The sequence below is a fragment of the Pipistrellus hanaki genome (assembly GCF_964339955.1).
Source record: "Pipistrellus hanaki genome assembly, chromosome: 2".
Taxonomy (NCBI): Eukaryota; Metazoa; Chordata; class Mammalia; order Chiroptera; family Vespertilionidae; genus Pipistrellus; species Pipistrellus hanaki.
The window spans coordinates 4068710-4087705 of NC_140504.1; the positions used below are offsets into that span (position 1 = coordinate 4068710).

Consider the following 18996-nt stretch of genomic DNA (forward strand, 5'->3'; position numbering starts at 1 on the left):
AGCACACTGACCACCAGGGGGAAGCTCCTGCATTGAGCATCTGCCCCTGGTGGCCAGTGTGCATAATAGCAACTGGTCATTCCACTGTTCGGTCGATTTGCATATTACCCTTTTAATATAGAGGATTATAGAAGAGAAAAAAATTAGGAGCTTAAGAATCATTGATAATTAAAAAAACAAAACAAAAAAAAACATGACCCAGTCATAAAGATAAGGTAAGAAATAACCAAGATGTATTATACCTGGTAGCAGGACATAGACTGGTATTTTTTTTTTTTCCAAATTGTAAGAGAAAGTTACAAAGGTAGTAGAAATAAGCCAGCTGGACCGCAGGCTCACAGAACAAGTTACAGATGCAGAAGGGCCCTTGGAGCTTAGGAGAGGGAAAGGCAAAGGTAATACACCTGGTGGGAGAAGAGGGGTCGGGAAAGGAAGAGCCAGCTTCGGACTGGTTTTTATTTCCTGCTTTACGTTTTTGTAAATTCCAAGCTTTCTACAATAAGTTTGTACTTTGTTATCTGATTTTTTTTTCTTAAGGTCATTTTCCATTCCTTTATTACTTGAGTGAAAACAGACACTTTTTACAACATTTATAGTTTTCCTGGAGCTGGGATTACTTAGATAATTGATACCATGTAGAATCCTCCCATTATTATGTAACTGTCTAAATGGTAAGAGAAAAGGTTAACATGAAGCTAGACATCTTACTCTTTAGAAGTTTAATTTAAATACCTCTACATCGATCTCCTCTACACAAAATAAGAAAAGCCCCAAACATTCAAAAAAATGGCAACTTACTGGATATTCAACCAAATCAACAGGTTGTCTAAATGGCTCAGAATCTTCACATTGAAAAATTAAGTTCACTAGTTCCTTACACTGTTTCTTCCAGTTGCTTTCAACATAGCTGGTGGCTTTGCTGCTCCTTTTTTTCCAATCGTGGCCCTAAAACATATCCACAAATTGAAAGTATTTTCAGTGTTGGAAAGGTGACACTATAATATCATATTTGTCTTTCTACTTGGAAAAAAATCCACTTTTCTGTAAAAATCCAATGTCACATCTAGAAACATGTTACTCTAGAAACATTTTTGATCCAGCACTGATCTCCCACATCTAGAAAATGTTTTCACAGAATGTGAAATACCACATTGGGTGATGTAGTAGGAAGAATCAGAATAATGACTCAAAGACGTCTGCATCCTAATCCCAAGAACCCAGGACTATGTCACTCTATACGGCAGCTGTGACTAAAGGCATGCTCTTGAGATGGGGAGACGGTCCTGGATTTTCTGGTTGTGCCAAATGTAATCACAAGGCTCCTTACAACTGGGAGGCAGAGGGTCAGAGTCAGACTGGAAGATGTTATGCTGCTGACCTGAAGGTGGAAGAAGGGGGCCATGAGCCTCTAGAAGCTGGAAAATGTGAGGAAACACATTCTACCCTAAAGTTCCCAGAAGAAACACAGCCATGCTGACACTCTGATTCTAGCCCAGTGAAACCATGTCAAACTTCCAATTTACGGAATGTCACATAACATTTTTATTGTTTAAGCCACCAGATTTATAATTTGCTAGAGCAGCCATAGAAAACACATTATAGACAGGTACTAAAAGCTTAGGAGAATTTTATGAAAATGACAAATCAGATGACATAAATTCAAGTCTAACTTTTCAATATTATCTGGGGCAAGCATATTGTGAAAATTTTTATTAAAAGTTTAAACAGTATTTGGATGAAATTTAAAATGTTAACATTCTTTAACATTCCCGGATTAATAACCTTGACTTTTAATTAACATATTACATTAAAACTTCAAGAGTTCTGCTGGTGATACTACAATTCTAACTACCCAATATCCAAAACTTATTTCCATACATCCCCCAACTAATCCTCATTTTTTCAAAAAAGGTTGTCACCAATTTTTCCCTTCAAATGTCTCTTCTTCCCTTCCTTTCCATTCCAAGCAAACACTATCCTAGACTAGATTCCCATCCTTTACTCCCAGATTCTTGTAATAAACTCACTTTCTTTACTACCTATCTGCATATCCCTCAAAATACATTTGACTATTTGACAGTGCAGTTTATGCTCTACTTTAAATGAAAACCTTGGTTTTCAGTATCACCATCATTTGCTCCCCAAAACAACCAGACACAGCCTTTTGCTTATTCCAGCATGAACCCTCTACACCGCTCAGACCTGTGCACAGCCTGCCCACACGCCGCACTTTCCTACTTTTGTCAGCTTGGATTGCAATATCCCTACTTTCTGACTGTTTTAACTCCATCTCATTCTGAGAAAATAGTTCAAATAACAACCCAGCTTTCATGATTATGCCCCTTTCTTTTACAAAATATTCCATCTCTATATCAATGTAACTTTTCGAAGACAACACCTAAGACTTTTGGTTGATTTTAAACAAAAAATAGGTAAACAATGAAGATTAATTAGGCAGATTAACTTACTCTTCTTCTTCCAGAAGATGTTTTAGGGAGATCACTATCATCCTAGAAACAAAAATCAGAACACCTTAAGTGTTAACATTCTTATTAAAAATGCAAATAATTTTAATTTTAAAAGTATATAAAAGACAAGGTTATAACTTGTTAACAAAATCTCAAAAGACAGACTATACTAGATAATCTTTGTGGCACACAGATTCCAACAAACCAACTGTTCTAAATACCTTACACATTCCCTAAGAACACGCACCGATTCCAAAATATAGCTATAAAAAGCAGCTTTCAGTTTGTGTTTTATTTCTATGCAGAAACGCCATAAGAGTCTCCTACAGCCGGACCGGTTTGGCTCAATGGATAGAGCGTCGGCTTGGGGACTGAAGGGTCCCGGGTTCGATTCCGGTCAAGGGCATGTACCTTGGTTGCGGGCATATCCCCAGTAGGGGGTGTGCAAGAGGCAGCTTATCGATGACTCTCTCTCATCGATGTTTCTAACTCTCTCTCTTTCTCCCTTCCTCTCTGTATAAAATCAATAAAATATATTAAAAAAAAAAAAAAGTCTTCTACAATTTGGACTGTCCACATTTTCTTATTCCTTAAACCTGTACCCATTTTTATTCCAATATAAATTAGTATGCGAATCAGTGAACTAAAGTCTGTGTAGAAATTAAGCCATGTTGGTGGGGTTTTTTATACCATATTGCTTTTAAAGACTATCTTCCCTGCAACCAGGTCCTGATTCTCAAACAGGGCAGCATCAGTGCTACTTGCCTCACTGACACTTCAAGACCATCCCGAGGGAAGGACTCTAGGTACTTGAGCATGGTAATGCTCATGAATTCTCAACTACAATTAAGTCCATGCTCAGATATTGATTGGTTTTACAAAAAAAAAAAAAAAAAAAAAAAAAAAAAAAAAATCCAAGGTACTTCTTTAATGTATCTTCCTCTAGCGAAAATTTGTTCACTTAGACATATTTTGTTTGGTATATTAATAATCAATTATTGGCTAAAACAAATTATGTCACTATCTAGATAATTAAAAAATGTTTTTTATCAAGTGCCCTATTTTCATAGTAAATTGGAATATAGCAAGAATTGGTATAGTTAACATTTTATACTTCACTCATTCTTTCAAGTTACCATTTGGAATGAACAAAAATCATTGTAAAATTGACAAACTTCATACCAAAGCCTTGGCATTTTGCTCATCATTTTCAGAAGTGTTAGAAAGTTCTGAGATATCTGTACAGTCTTGATTCCTAAAAAACAATTTTTCATGTTTTTAACAGTATGCAGATGTTGTTATTGTTGCCAAAGATTCAAACTATAGGTTAGATATAAACAATTGCTCAACTAAGCATACCTAATTTCAAGCAGAGAAATACCAGGTTTTTACTCTATCCTCTGTGGAAACAACTATCTTAGAATATGAAAAGTAAGGGTTTTTGTTTTTTCCCCCAGTTAAGTATACACGAAAATTAAGCTGGTAATTAAGGAATAACGTATGTATGGCCTCAGTTAATGAATACACAGATAAATTTTTCTAAGTATCATCACTAGTAATAATCATAGGATGAGTACCAGGAAAATGGCTGATTTGAGATAAAAGAGAATAGAAGAAAAAAAGGAAGTAGAACTTAAAACAAATTATATTTTAACTTTACTGTAAACAGAACAAATCCTAAAGCAGTGATATCCAGGCATAAAGGAGAAGGAAATGATATGCGATCTTCTTGGAGAAAGACAGAAGTATGTTCTGGGAAAGAGGTAATAAGTCCATGTCCTCCCAAAAAAGTGACATAGACTGCAACTGTTGCTACATATTGAAAATGAAGTTGGTCCGAAGGTTGTGGGTTATTGTTAAGCTGAAAATGATGGCATTACTTATAAATTATCTTCTCTAACACAGTATTGTTCTACAGGATTTTTATCACTAGGGGGGAAAGGCATATAGGATCAAATTGCAAAACTAATTTTAAAGGCTGAATCGTTTGTCCGAAATCACACGGAATATTCACTTGAAGACATTAAGCTAGACCTTGGATCTTGATTTCCAGGTCAGTTTTCATTGCACTATTCCAATTCTGATTTCCCAAGGCAGGAAATTATGTGGAATATCCACACATATACAAACACTCTCACAGGACACAGATTTAATCCAAAGATTAAAACTCAATCTAATCATGAGGAAATACCATACAAACCCAAATTAAGAATCAGTGACAAAGTAATTGTCTAATACTTACAAAAAATGATGAGGTCATGAAAGGAAAGACTGGGGAACAGGTTAAAGAAAATGAAGAAATTGAAAACAGTGAGCATGATGGGGATTCTGGATAGGATCCTGATACAGAAAAAGGGCATTGATATAAAAACTAAAAACCCAATTAATGCCCCACCCCCTGTGGTCGGCAAACTGCGGATTGCGAGCCACATGCAGCTCTTTGGCCCCTTGAGTGTGGCTCTTCCACAAAATACCACGGCCTGGGCGAGTCTATTTTGAGGAAGTGGTGTTCGAAGAAGTTTAAAAAATTTGGCTCTCCAAAGAAATCTCAATCGTGTACTGTTGATATTTGATTCTGTTGGCTAACGTGTTTGCCGACCACTGGCCTAGCCGGTATGGCTGAATGGATAAAGCATCAGCCTGTGGACTGAAGAGTCCTAGATTCCTATCAAGGAGGGGGAGCCTCTAGGAGGCAGCCAATCAATGATTCTCTCTCATCATTGATGTTTCTCTCTCTCCCTCTCCCTTCCTTTATTGATTCCTCTCTGAAATCAATAAAAATATATTTAAAAAAAAACACAATTAAGTGTTACATCTACAGTTAATAGCACTGTACCAAGACTAGTTCCTTAGCATTTCATCAGACACCACAAATAGGTAAAATAAAAATGTTCCCTAAATGGATAGGGATACATATATGTGGCAAATGTCTGTAGTTTAAATTATTTCAAAATGTTAAAAAGTAGAAAAATTTGGATTAATTTCTCATTCCTGTACAGAAATTACAATCACAGTATGTATGTACAGTATTGTCACTTAAAGTAACACATTAAAAGGTTATCAAATTCAGAGAGCAAAAATTAAGCACTGGATCGCTGTAAGAACACAATATGCAAAGTCACTCACTTGTCCACATCTATAAGATGAAGTCACTTACTTGATAAATTTTAGAAGTTGGTCAGTTATCTTCTTAGCTGATCTTGCAATTACACTCTCAGGTTCATTAAATGTCCTGGCATTGTGTTCTATATATCTGACTTCCCAGACCAATGCAGACAGCCTCCTTCAAAATAAAAAGGCAATTTATAGTTTAGAAAATAAAAAGACAGAAACCAAGTAAAAACATCCAGCATGTCAAGCCAGCATGATATATTAATTAAAACAAAGGTGCAATTCAATCCTCGGTGGGGGGGCATATGGGAGGCAGCAGATTTGATGATTTCCTCTCATCATTGATGTTTCTCTCTCTCTCTCCCTCTCCCTTCCTCTCTGAAATAAATTTAAAAAAAATTTTAGAATGTGCAAAGTAACAATGAATAACCTTCTCATGCTATCACCTTGATGATAGTCATAAGCAATTATACGGAAGATAAACTGCAGAGAATACATTTAAGGACCAAAAGTCTTAACAGATCAGTTAATCACATCCAGAAAACCAACAGAGCAATCGTCCCTTTTCACAATGCCTCTGGGGACATTTGAAGAGACTCAATGAAGAAAATGTGCTCAACATCATCAATCCTAAGAGTCAATCTCACTGTAAAGTAACAAAGGGGTTTCTGATCAAATGCACATTTCCATGTTTGACTACAGAGCTAAATTATACCAACAATGTGAACTCAAGAAATCAGAGTGTGTTTTTTTTATGTTTTTACTGATTTCGAGAGAGAGGAAAGGAGAGGGAGAGATAGTGACATGAATGATGAGAGAAGTTCCTTGATCGGTTGCTTCCTGCACGCCCCCTAACATGGACTGAACCTGCAATCCTGACCTGGAATTGAATCAGTGACTTCTTGGTGCTCTGAGCCACCACTGAGCCACATGGGCCAGGGCTTATAAAATTTTTCAAAATAGTTGAATTATAAAAAATAAAATACCATCGACGGCTTTAAAAAAAATAATTGAGAATAGGAAATTTTATAGTTATCAGGGCTCTAGAAGCCAGAGATAAAACACACATGGCTTTAGGATATTAATCTTTCAAAGGCCAAAGTCCACTCAACTAAATTAAATTGTATTTTTAAATGAAATGAAATATAGGAATGTTAAAGACACAAATAAAAGGTTTAACTTCTCCCTGCCGGCTAGCTCAGTTGGTTCGTGTTGTAGATACACCAAGGCTATAGGGTTTGCTCCCCAGTCAGGGCAATCAGGGCACATGCAGGAAGCAATCGATGAATGCATAAATAAGCGGAATGCAAACTGATACTCTCTGTTTTTAAAAAAATATATATTTTATTGATTTTTACAAAGAGGAAGGGAGAGAGATAGAGTTAGAAATATCGATAAGAGAAAAACATCCATCAGCTGCCTCCTGCACACCCCCTACTGGGCATGTGCCCACAACCAAGGTACATGCCGTTGCCCAGAATGGAACCTGGAACCTTTCAGTCGGCAGGCTGATGCTCTATACACTGAGCCAAACCGGTTTCGGCTTCTCTCTCAAAAAAAAAAAAAAGAAAGAAAGAAAGGAAAAAAGACTACCTAATATAATTTGTAAGAAAAACAAACTACTTAAGGAATGAAATCTGGTAATTTTTCTCATGCAGGTTCTAATCATACCTTCCCACAGGCACCTAACACAATGTCTTACGGATCAAGAAATTATGATAATAAAAGAAGAAAATGAAACAAAAAAATGTTAGTCCCCATTCCACCACTGTCACCATCAACTCCCATTACCTCATTTACTCTAGTTCGTACAGCCAAATATCTTTTCAAACTATTTTTAAAATAGGTTTCTACTAACCTGTAAAATCGATTAACAAGTCTCATTCGAATTGTGTAAAGATCAGTTGGGTAAGCCACTACAGTACAGTACTTCGGGTACGAACTCAGATCAACTGGACCTGCAAAAGCTGCTGCTATATCTGTCAGGGCAGACAGAAGAGTTTTTATTAATAAATTCATAACCCCTAAGTGATAAAATGCACTAAAGCTACATTTAATTCTGCAAGCTTAACCAAAAGGTAATAAGAATTATAGAAATAAACACAACCACAATTATGATACCTTTTTAAATACTTGTGTGGAAAAGCTTGAACATGAAATTTTTCATACTAAAAAAACTTACCGAGATTCAAAAGTTGATCTATGCCACTAATAATTCGTTCACATTCTTCATCCCTCGATTTCTGACCCCATTCACCATCTTGTGGTTTGTAGAGCAATTTCTCTAGCTCATCTGAAGTAACAGAAATACTAGCTCCTAATTCTTCAGGTGGATCAACTATGGATTCCATTAAAAAAGAACACAAAGAGTAAAACAAAGCAAAAAACAAATATACACTATATTTAAATTCAATTCAAAGGTCTATAAACAAGACACTAATTACAAAGGACAAAGTAGTTACTTAATAGAAAACTGGCAGACACCACCTCAATCAAATGATTAAAGTTAACAGGATAAATTGGTATCATGTGCCTCCCAATATCATGCATGAAAAACACATTTCTCTGACACTCTTGTCCCGAATGCAAACCCTGGATTTAATCGTGGAAAACAAAACAAAACGAAACAAACCACAGCAGACAAACCCCAACTGAGGGAAATTCTACAAAATAATTGGCCAGTACTTTTCACAAGTGTCATGGACATAAAGAATGAAAAGACACAGGGACCCCAGACTAAAAGAGATTAAGATGGCACAGCAATGAAATCCAAAATATGAAAGGACATTAGGACAACAATCTAATTTGAAGGCCTATGGATTAGAATTGTATCAATGATAACTTCCTGATTGATAGCTGCACTATAAATTATTTAAGATGTTAACATTTGAGAAAACTGGGTATTCATAAATTCAATGTACTATTCTTGTAACATTCTTTAAGTCTCAAATTACTCCAAAACAAAATATTTTGAAAATGCAATAAACCCCAGCCAGCATAGCTCAGTGGTTAAGCATCAACCTATGAACCAGGAAGTCACAGTTTGATTCCCGGTCAGGGAACACGTGTAGGAGGCAGCTGATCAATGATTTTCTCTCACTCTCCCCCTCTCCCTTCCCTTCTGAAATTTAATCAAAATTTTAATTTAATTTAATATAAAGCCCAGCCAATTTGACTCAGTGGCTGAATCACGAGGTCACAGTTCAATTCCCAATCAGGGCACATGCCTGGGTTGCAGGCTCAATAAATCAATAAAAACATATTTGGTAGGGGGGAGGGGAACATTGGTTGGAGTCTGGATTAGAATGACTTGGGTTAGAATCCAACTCCTACCCTTTCTAGATATGCATATGACAAACAAATTACTGCAAACTCTCTGAATCTTATTTCATCTGTAACAGAGCATCAACCTCAGAGCAAGATTAGATTAAATGACATGCACAAAGTTCTTTGAAACAGAGTAAGACCTCAAAAATGCTGGTTTTCCCTTATCTATTACATGCTTTCTACATTGAAAAATTATTTGTAAGATACTAAGTGCAAATGAAATCTAACAAAGGGAGATCACTGGTGACTTTCAAGGGTGTAGTTATTAGAAATACATTTTTTGGGGGGGGAAATTCTCATTTCCATAAAAATCCTGATTTCCACAGTAAACCACCATGGTTGATGGAGCCATACCAGAGTAAACACAAAAAAGGGGCTGGTCCCGAAGGCAGACACAGGACACTCGTGGAGAGATTTCATGTCTCAAAAAATGGTGGGGGTGAAAGAGGACAGACGCTTTTGTTTGTTTTCACACTGAATAAACACCTATAGAAAAGGAAAGCTTGAGACTGAAGAAACAGGAGGCAAGAGACATAGAACACATCCCCCCGTCAAAAGTCTGCGAGAGGGAAATAACTGAGTAGATGAAATGTTTAAGAAAGACACATGAAAGCTGTTTTAAGGTACAGGAGGTAAACTCAAACTCAGGAGAAAGGAAGGGAAGCAGCACTGGCAGGGAATGACCAGTGTCAGGCCCCACCGAAGCAGCAGCAGCAGTGGCCAGCGAGCACTGAAGGGAGAGCTGGTCCACAGCAGGCACTGCCCTTCTCTCTAAGTAAAGGAAGAGGCCACACAGTCAGACAGACGGCTGAGGTGAAGTGAAGACGGAAGTCAAGTTCGAGCTCCCCTCTGAAGGAAGACAGGATAACGGGAGAATGAGGACAAGGACAGGAGCCCACGGGAAGGAGTTCGGCAGAGCTTAAGCTTACATGAGAATGTCAGTGGGCCCCTAAGACACAGCCAGCATCCAGCTGGAAACACTGGATAAGAAATGATGAACCAGATTCACATAATTCTGCTGACTTCTTTTAGCAAAGTTCACAGTTACCATAATTATTTGAAAACATGTCTCAAAGAATATAATTCACTCTATGTGCATTAGTAAGAGAACAAAATTAAAAATATAAAGATAAAATACTTTCATCATTTAACAATGACATACCATTATCAGGAATTGGTTCCATATCCCATGGGCTGAGCTTTTCAATTTCAGTATTGTCCCACCTGGTAACACCAAAAGAAAAGTCTGGTTACCTTTCCTAAATTCACCTTGTGGCTAATAAGTGGTATCCACTACAAGAGTAAGCAGGAAGATAGAAAATGTAAAAATTAACTGCACTGTAGCAGTAAAAGCTTAAATACTAACAGTAAAAATGTTTAGAAGGACACAAGGTAAGAAATGTGTGAAAGTGTATGGCAGGTTCAAGGTAAAACCAGAAATCTTGTGTGGCCTGTGCCAGGTCAGTGAAGAAAAACACAGCGGGACGGTCTTCAATGTGACACTTCAGAATGTGGACCTTATTCCGCAGCCCATGGGAAGGCAGAAAAGGTATTTTTAACAAAGGAAATGACATAATATGTGTCCCTGGACTATGATCCTGCAGTGTCAGGATCAAGGTGGAGAAAATATTAGGAAGCTACAGAAAAGGTCTCAGGAAAGCAAGCAGAGACAAAACTCCCAGGGTTACTAGCTAAAGAGACATTGGAGAGGTGAGACTGATATGACAGTTTAAAACTGGGGGGGGGTGGGGGGGTTTAAACCTGAAATGCATTACTTGTTCACACAACAGCCTACCACAGAGAACAGTGTTTATGGATGACTGACTTTCATGTGCATACAGACCTGACAATGTAACACTGGAAATGGCTATCGGGGTACTGTGGCTGATAGGGCTCCTGACTGAGCACCGTTCCAAACCACCAGGCGTCGTCAATGATAGAACGGAACCTGTCACCTAGAAGAGATAGGACCCAGTATGAGACACCAGTTTGCAATACTGACATTTTTTATTTATGAAATGTCACATGATAAAGATTTCAGTAAAGATAATGTAATCAAAGCATTTTTAATGTTAGAATTAGCCACCCATCCCCACCTCCCAGTAATCCTCAGGAATAAAATAGATGTAAAAAAGATTACACTCAGCAATTTACTGAAGGTACATACCATACAACATAATAGGCTAAAATGATTTATGACTAGGTTCCATTGTTTAGTTAATCCCAGCGCCCATTCCAAAATAAGTTGTTACATTCACAACATGAAGAACAAAGCTTAACAAAATTAAAAAAACCTTTTACAATAATGTATACTATCAATAAACACTTGTGTAGTAAGTATCCTATCCTATATAATAATCCTATATACTAAAAGGGTAATATGCAAAATGGTGGAATGACTGGTTGTTATGAAGCGTACTGACCACCAAGGGGCAGACGTTCAACACAGGAGCTGCCCCCTGGTGGTCAGTGTGCTCCCGCAGGGGGAGCCTGCTCAGCCAGAGGCTGGGCTCATGGCTGGAAAGCACAGTGCAGCAGCGAAGATGGGAACCTCTCCTGCGTCTGCAGCAGCACTAAGGATGTCCGAATGCCTAAGGATGTCCGACTGCAGGCCTAGGCCCACTCCGCGTGGACATTAGTTGGACATTCCCTGAGGGCTCCCAGACTGCAAAAGGGTGCAGGCCTGGCTGAGGGACCTCCTTTGTGCACGAATGTTGTGCACCGGGCCTCTAGTAGTAAACACATACTTATAAATTATTTCCTAGTTGTAATTTCAGTTTTGTCCTGGGAGGAGGTGAGTATAACTTCCACCTACTCTGCTGCCATCTTGGATCTCCATTAGGAATTTTGAAATAAACCTTTTTGGGCTATTCATGAGAGTAAACTTCTGCTAAAGTTCTCAACATAGTTTAAACAGAAACAAGCAAAATCCTCTAATGCCACTGCTCAAACTTCAGGAGAATAGGTTAAGATTTGATGGGGAAGCAAAAATGAATTAATTAGTACAGAATATCGGCTATAATAATTTCTCAGCCACAAAAATAAAACAAAACCCTCTAAATTTTAAGAGGCAATCAGGAATCCATCTCTACAGTTTAGCTGTAAAAATGAAGTTTAAAAACATTTTTGAAAAGACATGTTGGCAGAAAAAAATAAGAGCTTCTCACTGACACATCACGGAGGTTGAAAAAACATTAACAGATATCGGGTCTAGTAATAATTAATGTCGTTTTTAAACATTCGTTTAAAATCTTGCTTGGCGTTGACTTGTATTGACATAACCTTCAAACTCGTGATATCTACAGAACGTGTGAAGTGCAATTAACAAGTTTTGCTTGAAAAAGTTTGTGTTTGGTTTGGTTTTTGTTGCAAAACTAGGGCTAAGAAGATGGCGGATGAAGAGCATATTCGGCACTGCATGCTTTACGAGTTCCAATTAGGAAGAAAAGCAAGTGAGGCTGCAAAAAACATCTGTAGTGCTCTTGGTCAAGATGCAGTTAGCGCCAGAAAATGTCAGCGTTGGTTTGAGAAATTTCGCGAGGGAAATTTTTTGTTAGATGACAAGAGTGGTCGAGGCCGTGTGCCCAATTTTGATCAAGAAGCTCTTCAAGCTCTTTTGGTGCAAAATCCTCAAATTACCCAACAAGAGCTTGCGACAACTTTAAATTGTTCACAAAAAACAATTTCCAATCAATTGCGTGCACTTGGCAAAGTCCAAAAGTTTGGAAAATGGGTTCCTCATGAGTTGACCGACAACAACCGTAATCAAAGAGTCACAATTTGCAGTTCGCTACTCTCTCGTCAAAACAGTTTGCCGTTTTTAGAGCAAATTGTTACCGGAGATGAAGAATGGGTGCTGTATGTTAATTTGAAAAGGCGGCCTCAATGGTTGGACAAAAATGAGGCTCCGCAGCCCACGCCAAAACCTGACTTGCATGCGAAAAAAGTGATGTTGTGTGTTTGGTGGAATTTTAAAGGAATTCTTCATTATGAACTTTTACCATCTACCCAAACCATTACAAGTGCAGTGTATAGTGCCCAACTGGAAAGGTTAGCCCAAGCTTTAAGAGAAAAAGAACCCGCGCTGATTAATCGGAAGGGCGTAATTCTTCACCACGATAACACACGACCGCATACTGCAAGAATCACTGCTGAAAAACTGCGCCAGTTGGAATGGGAAGTTCTCCCTCAACCTGCATATTCTCCTGATATTGCCCCTTCCGATTACCATTTGTTTTGTTCTTTGCAAAACTTTCTTCTTGGAAAAAAATTTAATAATGAAGAATGCCTCAAAAATGCATTGACCGAATTTTTTGCATCAAAATCACAAGAATTTTACAACAGAGGGATTAAAATGCTTCCTGAGCGTTGGGCACAAGTAGTAGAAAACAACGGCAACTATATTGTTGATTAAATTTTGTTGTAATATGAAAAAAGAAACTTGCACTGCTTTTTAAAATCTGTCCTGGGTATGCACATTTTAAGATTACTGATACAAAACTGCCTTCCTTATAATTTTACATGTCAATCAATAATATATGAAGACTACCCAATGATAAACATAAGTCTTCCTACTATCCAGCCTCATAAATAAATTCGATTTAAAAAGTATTAGAAAACGACATTAATTATTACTAGACCTAATACTTTAAGCTCTTTGGGACTTGGCTGTATGACTAGCTGTCTTTTATTGTGTATGTGTGGCTAGATGTTTTTCTTCAAAAAAACTTCCTTTACCTCTAGTCCTAAAATAATGTTGATTACTTGTCTGACATTACTGGTAAAAATAGCTTATTAAGAACAGCAACACTCTGACAATCTTTTGTTTCAGTACAGATGACTTAAAATTTATCTGAAAAGTGTCTGTTTATAGTATCTGAGGTCTTAACATCATTTATGAATGTGTACACCAAAAGACACAGCCTGGGTAAAACTTAATATTTCTAGTAAGAGACCAAAACTAATAGCAGAAAAAGTTATTCTAAGTGACTAATGTCAATATGAGCGTCCTAAGATAACACTGCATAATAAAAAGTAATACTATCTGTACACCTATAAAACAGGCACTACAGTTGGTAACAGATATTACTGGCCTAATTACCGTCATCAATTATGTCCTGAAGAGATTAATGATCCACACAAATTAAGGACCTAAGCAAGTAAGCCCATCAGCTCACCTTCAATTGTCACCATAAAAACCACATATAAGTTAGTGCCCATGCTGACATGATTTTATTTTTTCTGTCCACCCATATACCCCATGATTATAAAGCATAAGTGTAACATAAGCTTTTTATTTTTTAAAGAAATGGTTTCTTCAAGTCAGCCTATTTAAGTTTGACTTGACATGACATCCAAGGTAGAATATTCTGTATGCCAGACATTACTTTGCATTATTTTTCAACTTTCTTATTATTTTACATATGATAATTTTGTGAATTAACCAGAGCCACATTAAATATAATTAGAAATAATGCAGTATGGGGAAGTCTGAAAGGAAATAAAGTGTCTACTCAATGAGAAATATCCCTTCAAAACATCACATATCATAAGAAATGTTGTTGGCTAAAAAGTAGTAGTAAGCACCAAACCCCTAAGCAAAATAAACTTATGTCACTTATATTTTTTCCCAGAATTTATAAGTTTGCATCCACCAATCAAAGGATATATAAAATGCAATTAAGGATAGACTTACAAGACTGCCAATTCCTCTGTCTTGCTTCATCATAAAATTGACGCAACACAAGAAAGTCAATAACATCTGGCATATCATGATATCTAAACAAAAATAAGATTATTACACTCCTTGGGTAGCAGGCTATAGTCTAGAGCAACACTGTCCAAAATAAATACAATGGGAACCGCATATGTAATTTTTAAACTTCAACTAGCCTTATTAAAAAATAAAAAGAAACCACGTTCCCAGTGCTGAATGGCCACATGTAGCTAATGGCTACCATTCACAAGTTCATAAAATTCCTTTTACTTCTAGAGGGTTCCCATCTATCAGAACTTACACCCACATGTTAGGCTGTCCACAGTGCTCTACTGTTTACCCTGCAGCTAATGGAAAGAGTATGCTAACCAGAAAGAGAGAAAATCTAAATGGTTTTTTATCTCTTATTTTATTTTTTTATCTTAGAGAAAAATCTAAATTTAATTAATTTCATAAAAAAGAACACATACCTAATAGAGAAAGATTTGTCCATAAGTTTTCCATTTGCAGGATCTATAAATGCTAGTTTGAGGCAACAGAGTGTAGGGGGTCCAACCTCATATCGTATTCCAACTATTTTGACCAATTCTTGATCCTTCAACAGATTTTTTAAAAAATAAATAAATTCTTCAAGACTCTAATTCTCCACATACTGCAAAATTTAACCAACTCACAATTTAGGCTTCCAACTCACAATTTAGCAGACCAGTTTAAGTGACTATTAATTACAATTATTTTTGCTAAGTTAATCTTCACATCTTTTTCAAGATAGACATTTAATACGGTTACTAATGTAAGGAGTATATTCACATTAGAAAATACAATTTTTGGTTTCCTTTCTGCTGTTTCGGTTACCTGTGTTCAGCCATGGTACAAATGGAAAATTCCAGAAATAAACAGTTCATAAGCTTTACATTGTGAGCCATTCTGAGTAACACGATGAAATTTTGTGCTGCCCCACAGGGGACGAGAGTCATCCCTTTGTCTAGCGTATCCACACTATATAAACTACCCATTTGTTAGTCACTTAGAGGACATCTCAACTATCACAATGACAACTGTTTCGGTACAGGGAAGCTGAAGTTCTCTAAATTATGCACAAAGTTAAGCCTTTTTTCTCATTTGTGTTTCTTCTTTTGAAACTTGAACTGCTTGAAGGCAGCCAATCAATGATTCCCTCTCATCATTGATGTTTCTTTCTCTCTCTTCCTATCCCTTCCTCTCTGAAATTAATAAAGAAATATGAAAAAAGAAACTTGCACTGCTTTTTAAAATCTGTCCTGGGTATGCACATTTTAAGATTACTGATACAAAACTGCCTTCCTTATAATTTTACATGTCAATCAATAATATATGAAGACTACCCAATGATAAACATAAGTCTTCCTACTATCCTGTTTCCCCGAAAATAAGACAGTGTCTTATATTAATTTGTGCTCCCAAAGATGCGCTAGGTCTCATTTTCAGGGGATGTCTTATTTTTCCATGAAGAATACGGTACACATTTATTGTTAAATGAAAATAAAGGAAATTTATTACTTGTATACAGTACGGTAGTACAGTAGTTGTCAACACAAACCAGACAAACTGTGAATCCTACAGTATCAAGAATTTACTCATTTATTCAATGACAATCATGTCATCATCTTCTGGAACATCATCATAACAATCCAATTCCTGAATTTCCTGGTGAATTCCTTGTGACTCCATTTCGTTCAGAGTCAGTGGACCAAATCTCTCATGTTTAGCCTAGGGGGGCCTTATTTTCAGGGGGATGCCTTATATTTCACTCAGAAGGAAACCTGTAAGTAGGTCTTATTTTCGGAGATGTCTTATTTTCGGGGAAACATGGTAGATCTTAAGGCTTAGAGGTAACAGCAGACATTTTTTTTAAGTAGGCCCTAAATGATTGGTTCAGTGGATAAAGCATCGGCCTGTGGACTCAAGAGTCCCAGGTACAATTCAGATCAAGAGCATGTATCTTGCCGAAACTGGTTTGGCTCAGTTGATAGAGCGTTGGTCTGCGGACTGAAAGGTACCAGGTTTGATTCCGATCAAGGGCATGTACCCTGGTTGCGGGCACATCCCCAGTAGGGGGTGTACAAGAGGCAGCTAATCGATGATTCTCTCTCATCGATGTTTCTAACTCTCTATCCCTCTCTCTTCATCTCTGTAGAAAAAATCAATAAAAATATATTTAAAAATAAAAAAATATTTTTAAATAGGAAATAAATGGAGACAATAATGAAATATGGTCCTAGGGCCTACACGGTTTGGGTCAGGAGATAGAGCATCAGCCTGCGGATTGAAAGGTCCCAGGTTCGATTCCAGCCAAGGGCACATGCCCAGGTTGTGGGCTTGATCCCCAGAAGGGGGTGTGCAGGAGGCAGCTGATCGATGATTCTCATCATTGATGTTTCTATCTCTCTCTCCCTCTCCCTCTCTAAAAATCAATAAAGAAAGATACTTTAATAATAATAATAATGAAATATGCTCCCAGGTTCCTTAATGGGCTCAAGTAATTTAATTGTACATGTGCTAAATGTTAATACTATCATCTTACCCTAAGATCCATTTTTCTCCATGGCTCCTTGTTCGGGTTCAGTTCATAAATGTTATTTCTTCTGACAGCCTCAATATAAGCTTCATGACCCTGTCGAAAATATATAACCTACAAAAAGGATACATTAAAAAAAATAAAAATAAAAATTTAAGAGCAACATTAATATCTTATGTTCCATATTCATATTTTTAAATTTTATTACTCTTACCTCATCGCCCATTTGTGGAACAAATGGAGATTTTCGAAGTGTGGTGTCAGTTATCCAAACTGGAGGATGACATTCATATAAATCTTCCATATTATCTGTGAGCTCTGCCAGAGTCGCTCTCTGCAAATTCTGCTAAGGGGAAGAAAACAGAGTTTGGTAGAAGAGAAAAGAGCAGCATGCACTCTTTGATTGAAAAATAAAAGAGCCGAGACCTGTTTGGCTCAATGGATAGTCCCGGGTTCGATTCTGGTCAAGGGCATGTACCTTGGTTGCGGGCATATCACCAGTAGGGGGTGTGCAAGAGGCAGCTGATCGATGACTCTCTCATCGATGTTTCTAACTCTCTATCTCTCTCCCTTCCTCTCTGTACAAAATCAATAAAATATTTTTTTTAAAAGAAATGTCACCATTCAGAATGACTACTTACTACATGTCACCTAATGACTAGTTCTGAAATGTCATACATATTTGGTTCCTGTACACACACAGGATCATATCACTAGTTTGCATTCTAGATCTACCTAGCACTTTCCTAGAATCTCTTGATTTTAACATTCTTCATAACGTTTTATATCCTATGCAAGGAGCTAATTTCCAACCTAAATCCTCTTCACTAGAAAGCCTGCTCTGCCTGAGACACCACCAGTATGAATTTCACCACAGACTAATCACCACAGGCAATCGCCTGTGGTTTTAAGACTGGCGACTGTAAAATATGACCACAATTCTTATATACTTGTACTCTCCAAAGTATCCTCCGTTTGAATATGAGCTCACCTTGCTTCTAACAAACAAAATAAAGCCAAAGTGAGAATGTTGGACTTTAAGACTAGGAAATAAAAGGTATCAGGGCTTAACCTTTGCTTATGCTTTTGCATCACAAAAGACACTCAAGCAGCCAGCCCTATGGAAGCTCATGCAATGGGAACTGAAGTTTCCAGCCAACGACCCCATGAATGAGCTTCAAAGATGATCATCTAGACCCCATCAAGCCTCAGACAAAGCAATCCAACCATGATTAGGCAACCTCATGAGTCCAAATACCCTAATCAGCTCCCAAATTACTAACCCATCAAAACATGATATAATAACGTTTCCTATTTTATGCAGCTAAGTTTCAGGATGACACGTTATATGGCAACAGGCAACCAGTACAAAGACATGGCATCTTTAAATATTAAGAGCTACCTGCACAATAAGAGCACATGCACTGTACATGTAAAGACAAGTTATATTATAGCTAGGAAAAAACTATGAAGATAGAGCATAGCAAATAAAAACAGAAAACAAAGCAATAACAGGCAAAACAAGAGAAAAATGCCTTGAAGTGTATTTCCAGTATTGAATTAATAAAATAAAATAAAAAGTGTTAGGGTTGGATCCTGAGAAAAATAGAACTTTCCCTGTAAGTTTCAGATTCAAAAAGGCTTAAGTTCCAAGTCTAACCCAAAGCAGGTTAGAAAGAGAAGATTTAATAATAAAATAGCTTTTCCAAAAATAAGTTTGCATTTTACATTTACTTCCAGATGATATAACATTGTCAATAAAGACTTTAATTTTAAAAAGATTTCTAATTTTAAATGTGGACAGAAACGCCTCTTTA

The 18996-nt window shown here is 37.1% G+C and overlaps 1 protein-coding gene across 4 annotated transcripts in view; it reads right to left on the minus strand.

Annotated features, from left to right (window-relative positions):
• The window catches only part of BRWD1 (bromodomain and WD repeat domain containing 1), an 88652-nt gene that overhangs the window by 23527 nt on the left and 46129 nt on the right, over positions 1-18996 (minus strand). For 2 of the 4 annotated variants that reach the window (XR_014794089.1, XM_084873572.1), the window contains exons 24-35: positions 17394-17525; positions 17186-17293; positions 15093-15217; positions 14602-14684; positions 10750-10861; positions 10069-10130; positions 7762-7917; positions 7438-7558; positions 5626-5751; positions 3651-3723; positions 2469-2510; positions 799-945 (exon numbers count right to left, since the gene is read on the minus strand). Coding sequence is in view for 3 of the 4 variants with exons in the window: in XM_084873572.1 (XP_084729698.1) it covers positions 799-945; positions 2469-2510; positions 3651-3723; positions 5626-5751; positions 7438-7558; positions 7762-7917; positions 10069-10130; positions 10750-10861; positions 14602-14684; positions 15093-15217; positions 17186-17293; positions 17394-17525 (1287 nt within the window). In the remaining variant the exon portion in view is untranslated. The remainder of the gene's footprint in view (positions 1-798; positions 946-2468; positions 2511-3650; positions 3724-5625; positions 5752-7437; positions 7559-7761; positions 7918-10068; positions 10131-10749; positions 10862-14601; positions 14685-15092; positions 15218-17185; positions 17294-17393; positions 17526-18996) is intronic. The other 2 variants (XM_084873573.1, XM_084873571.1) reach the window with 1 other exon arrangement.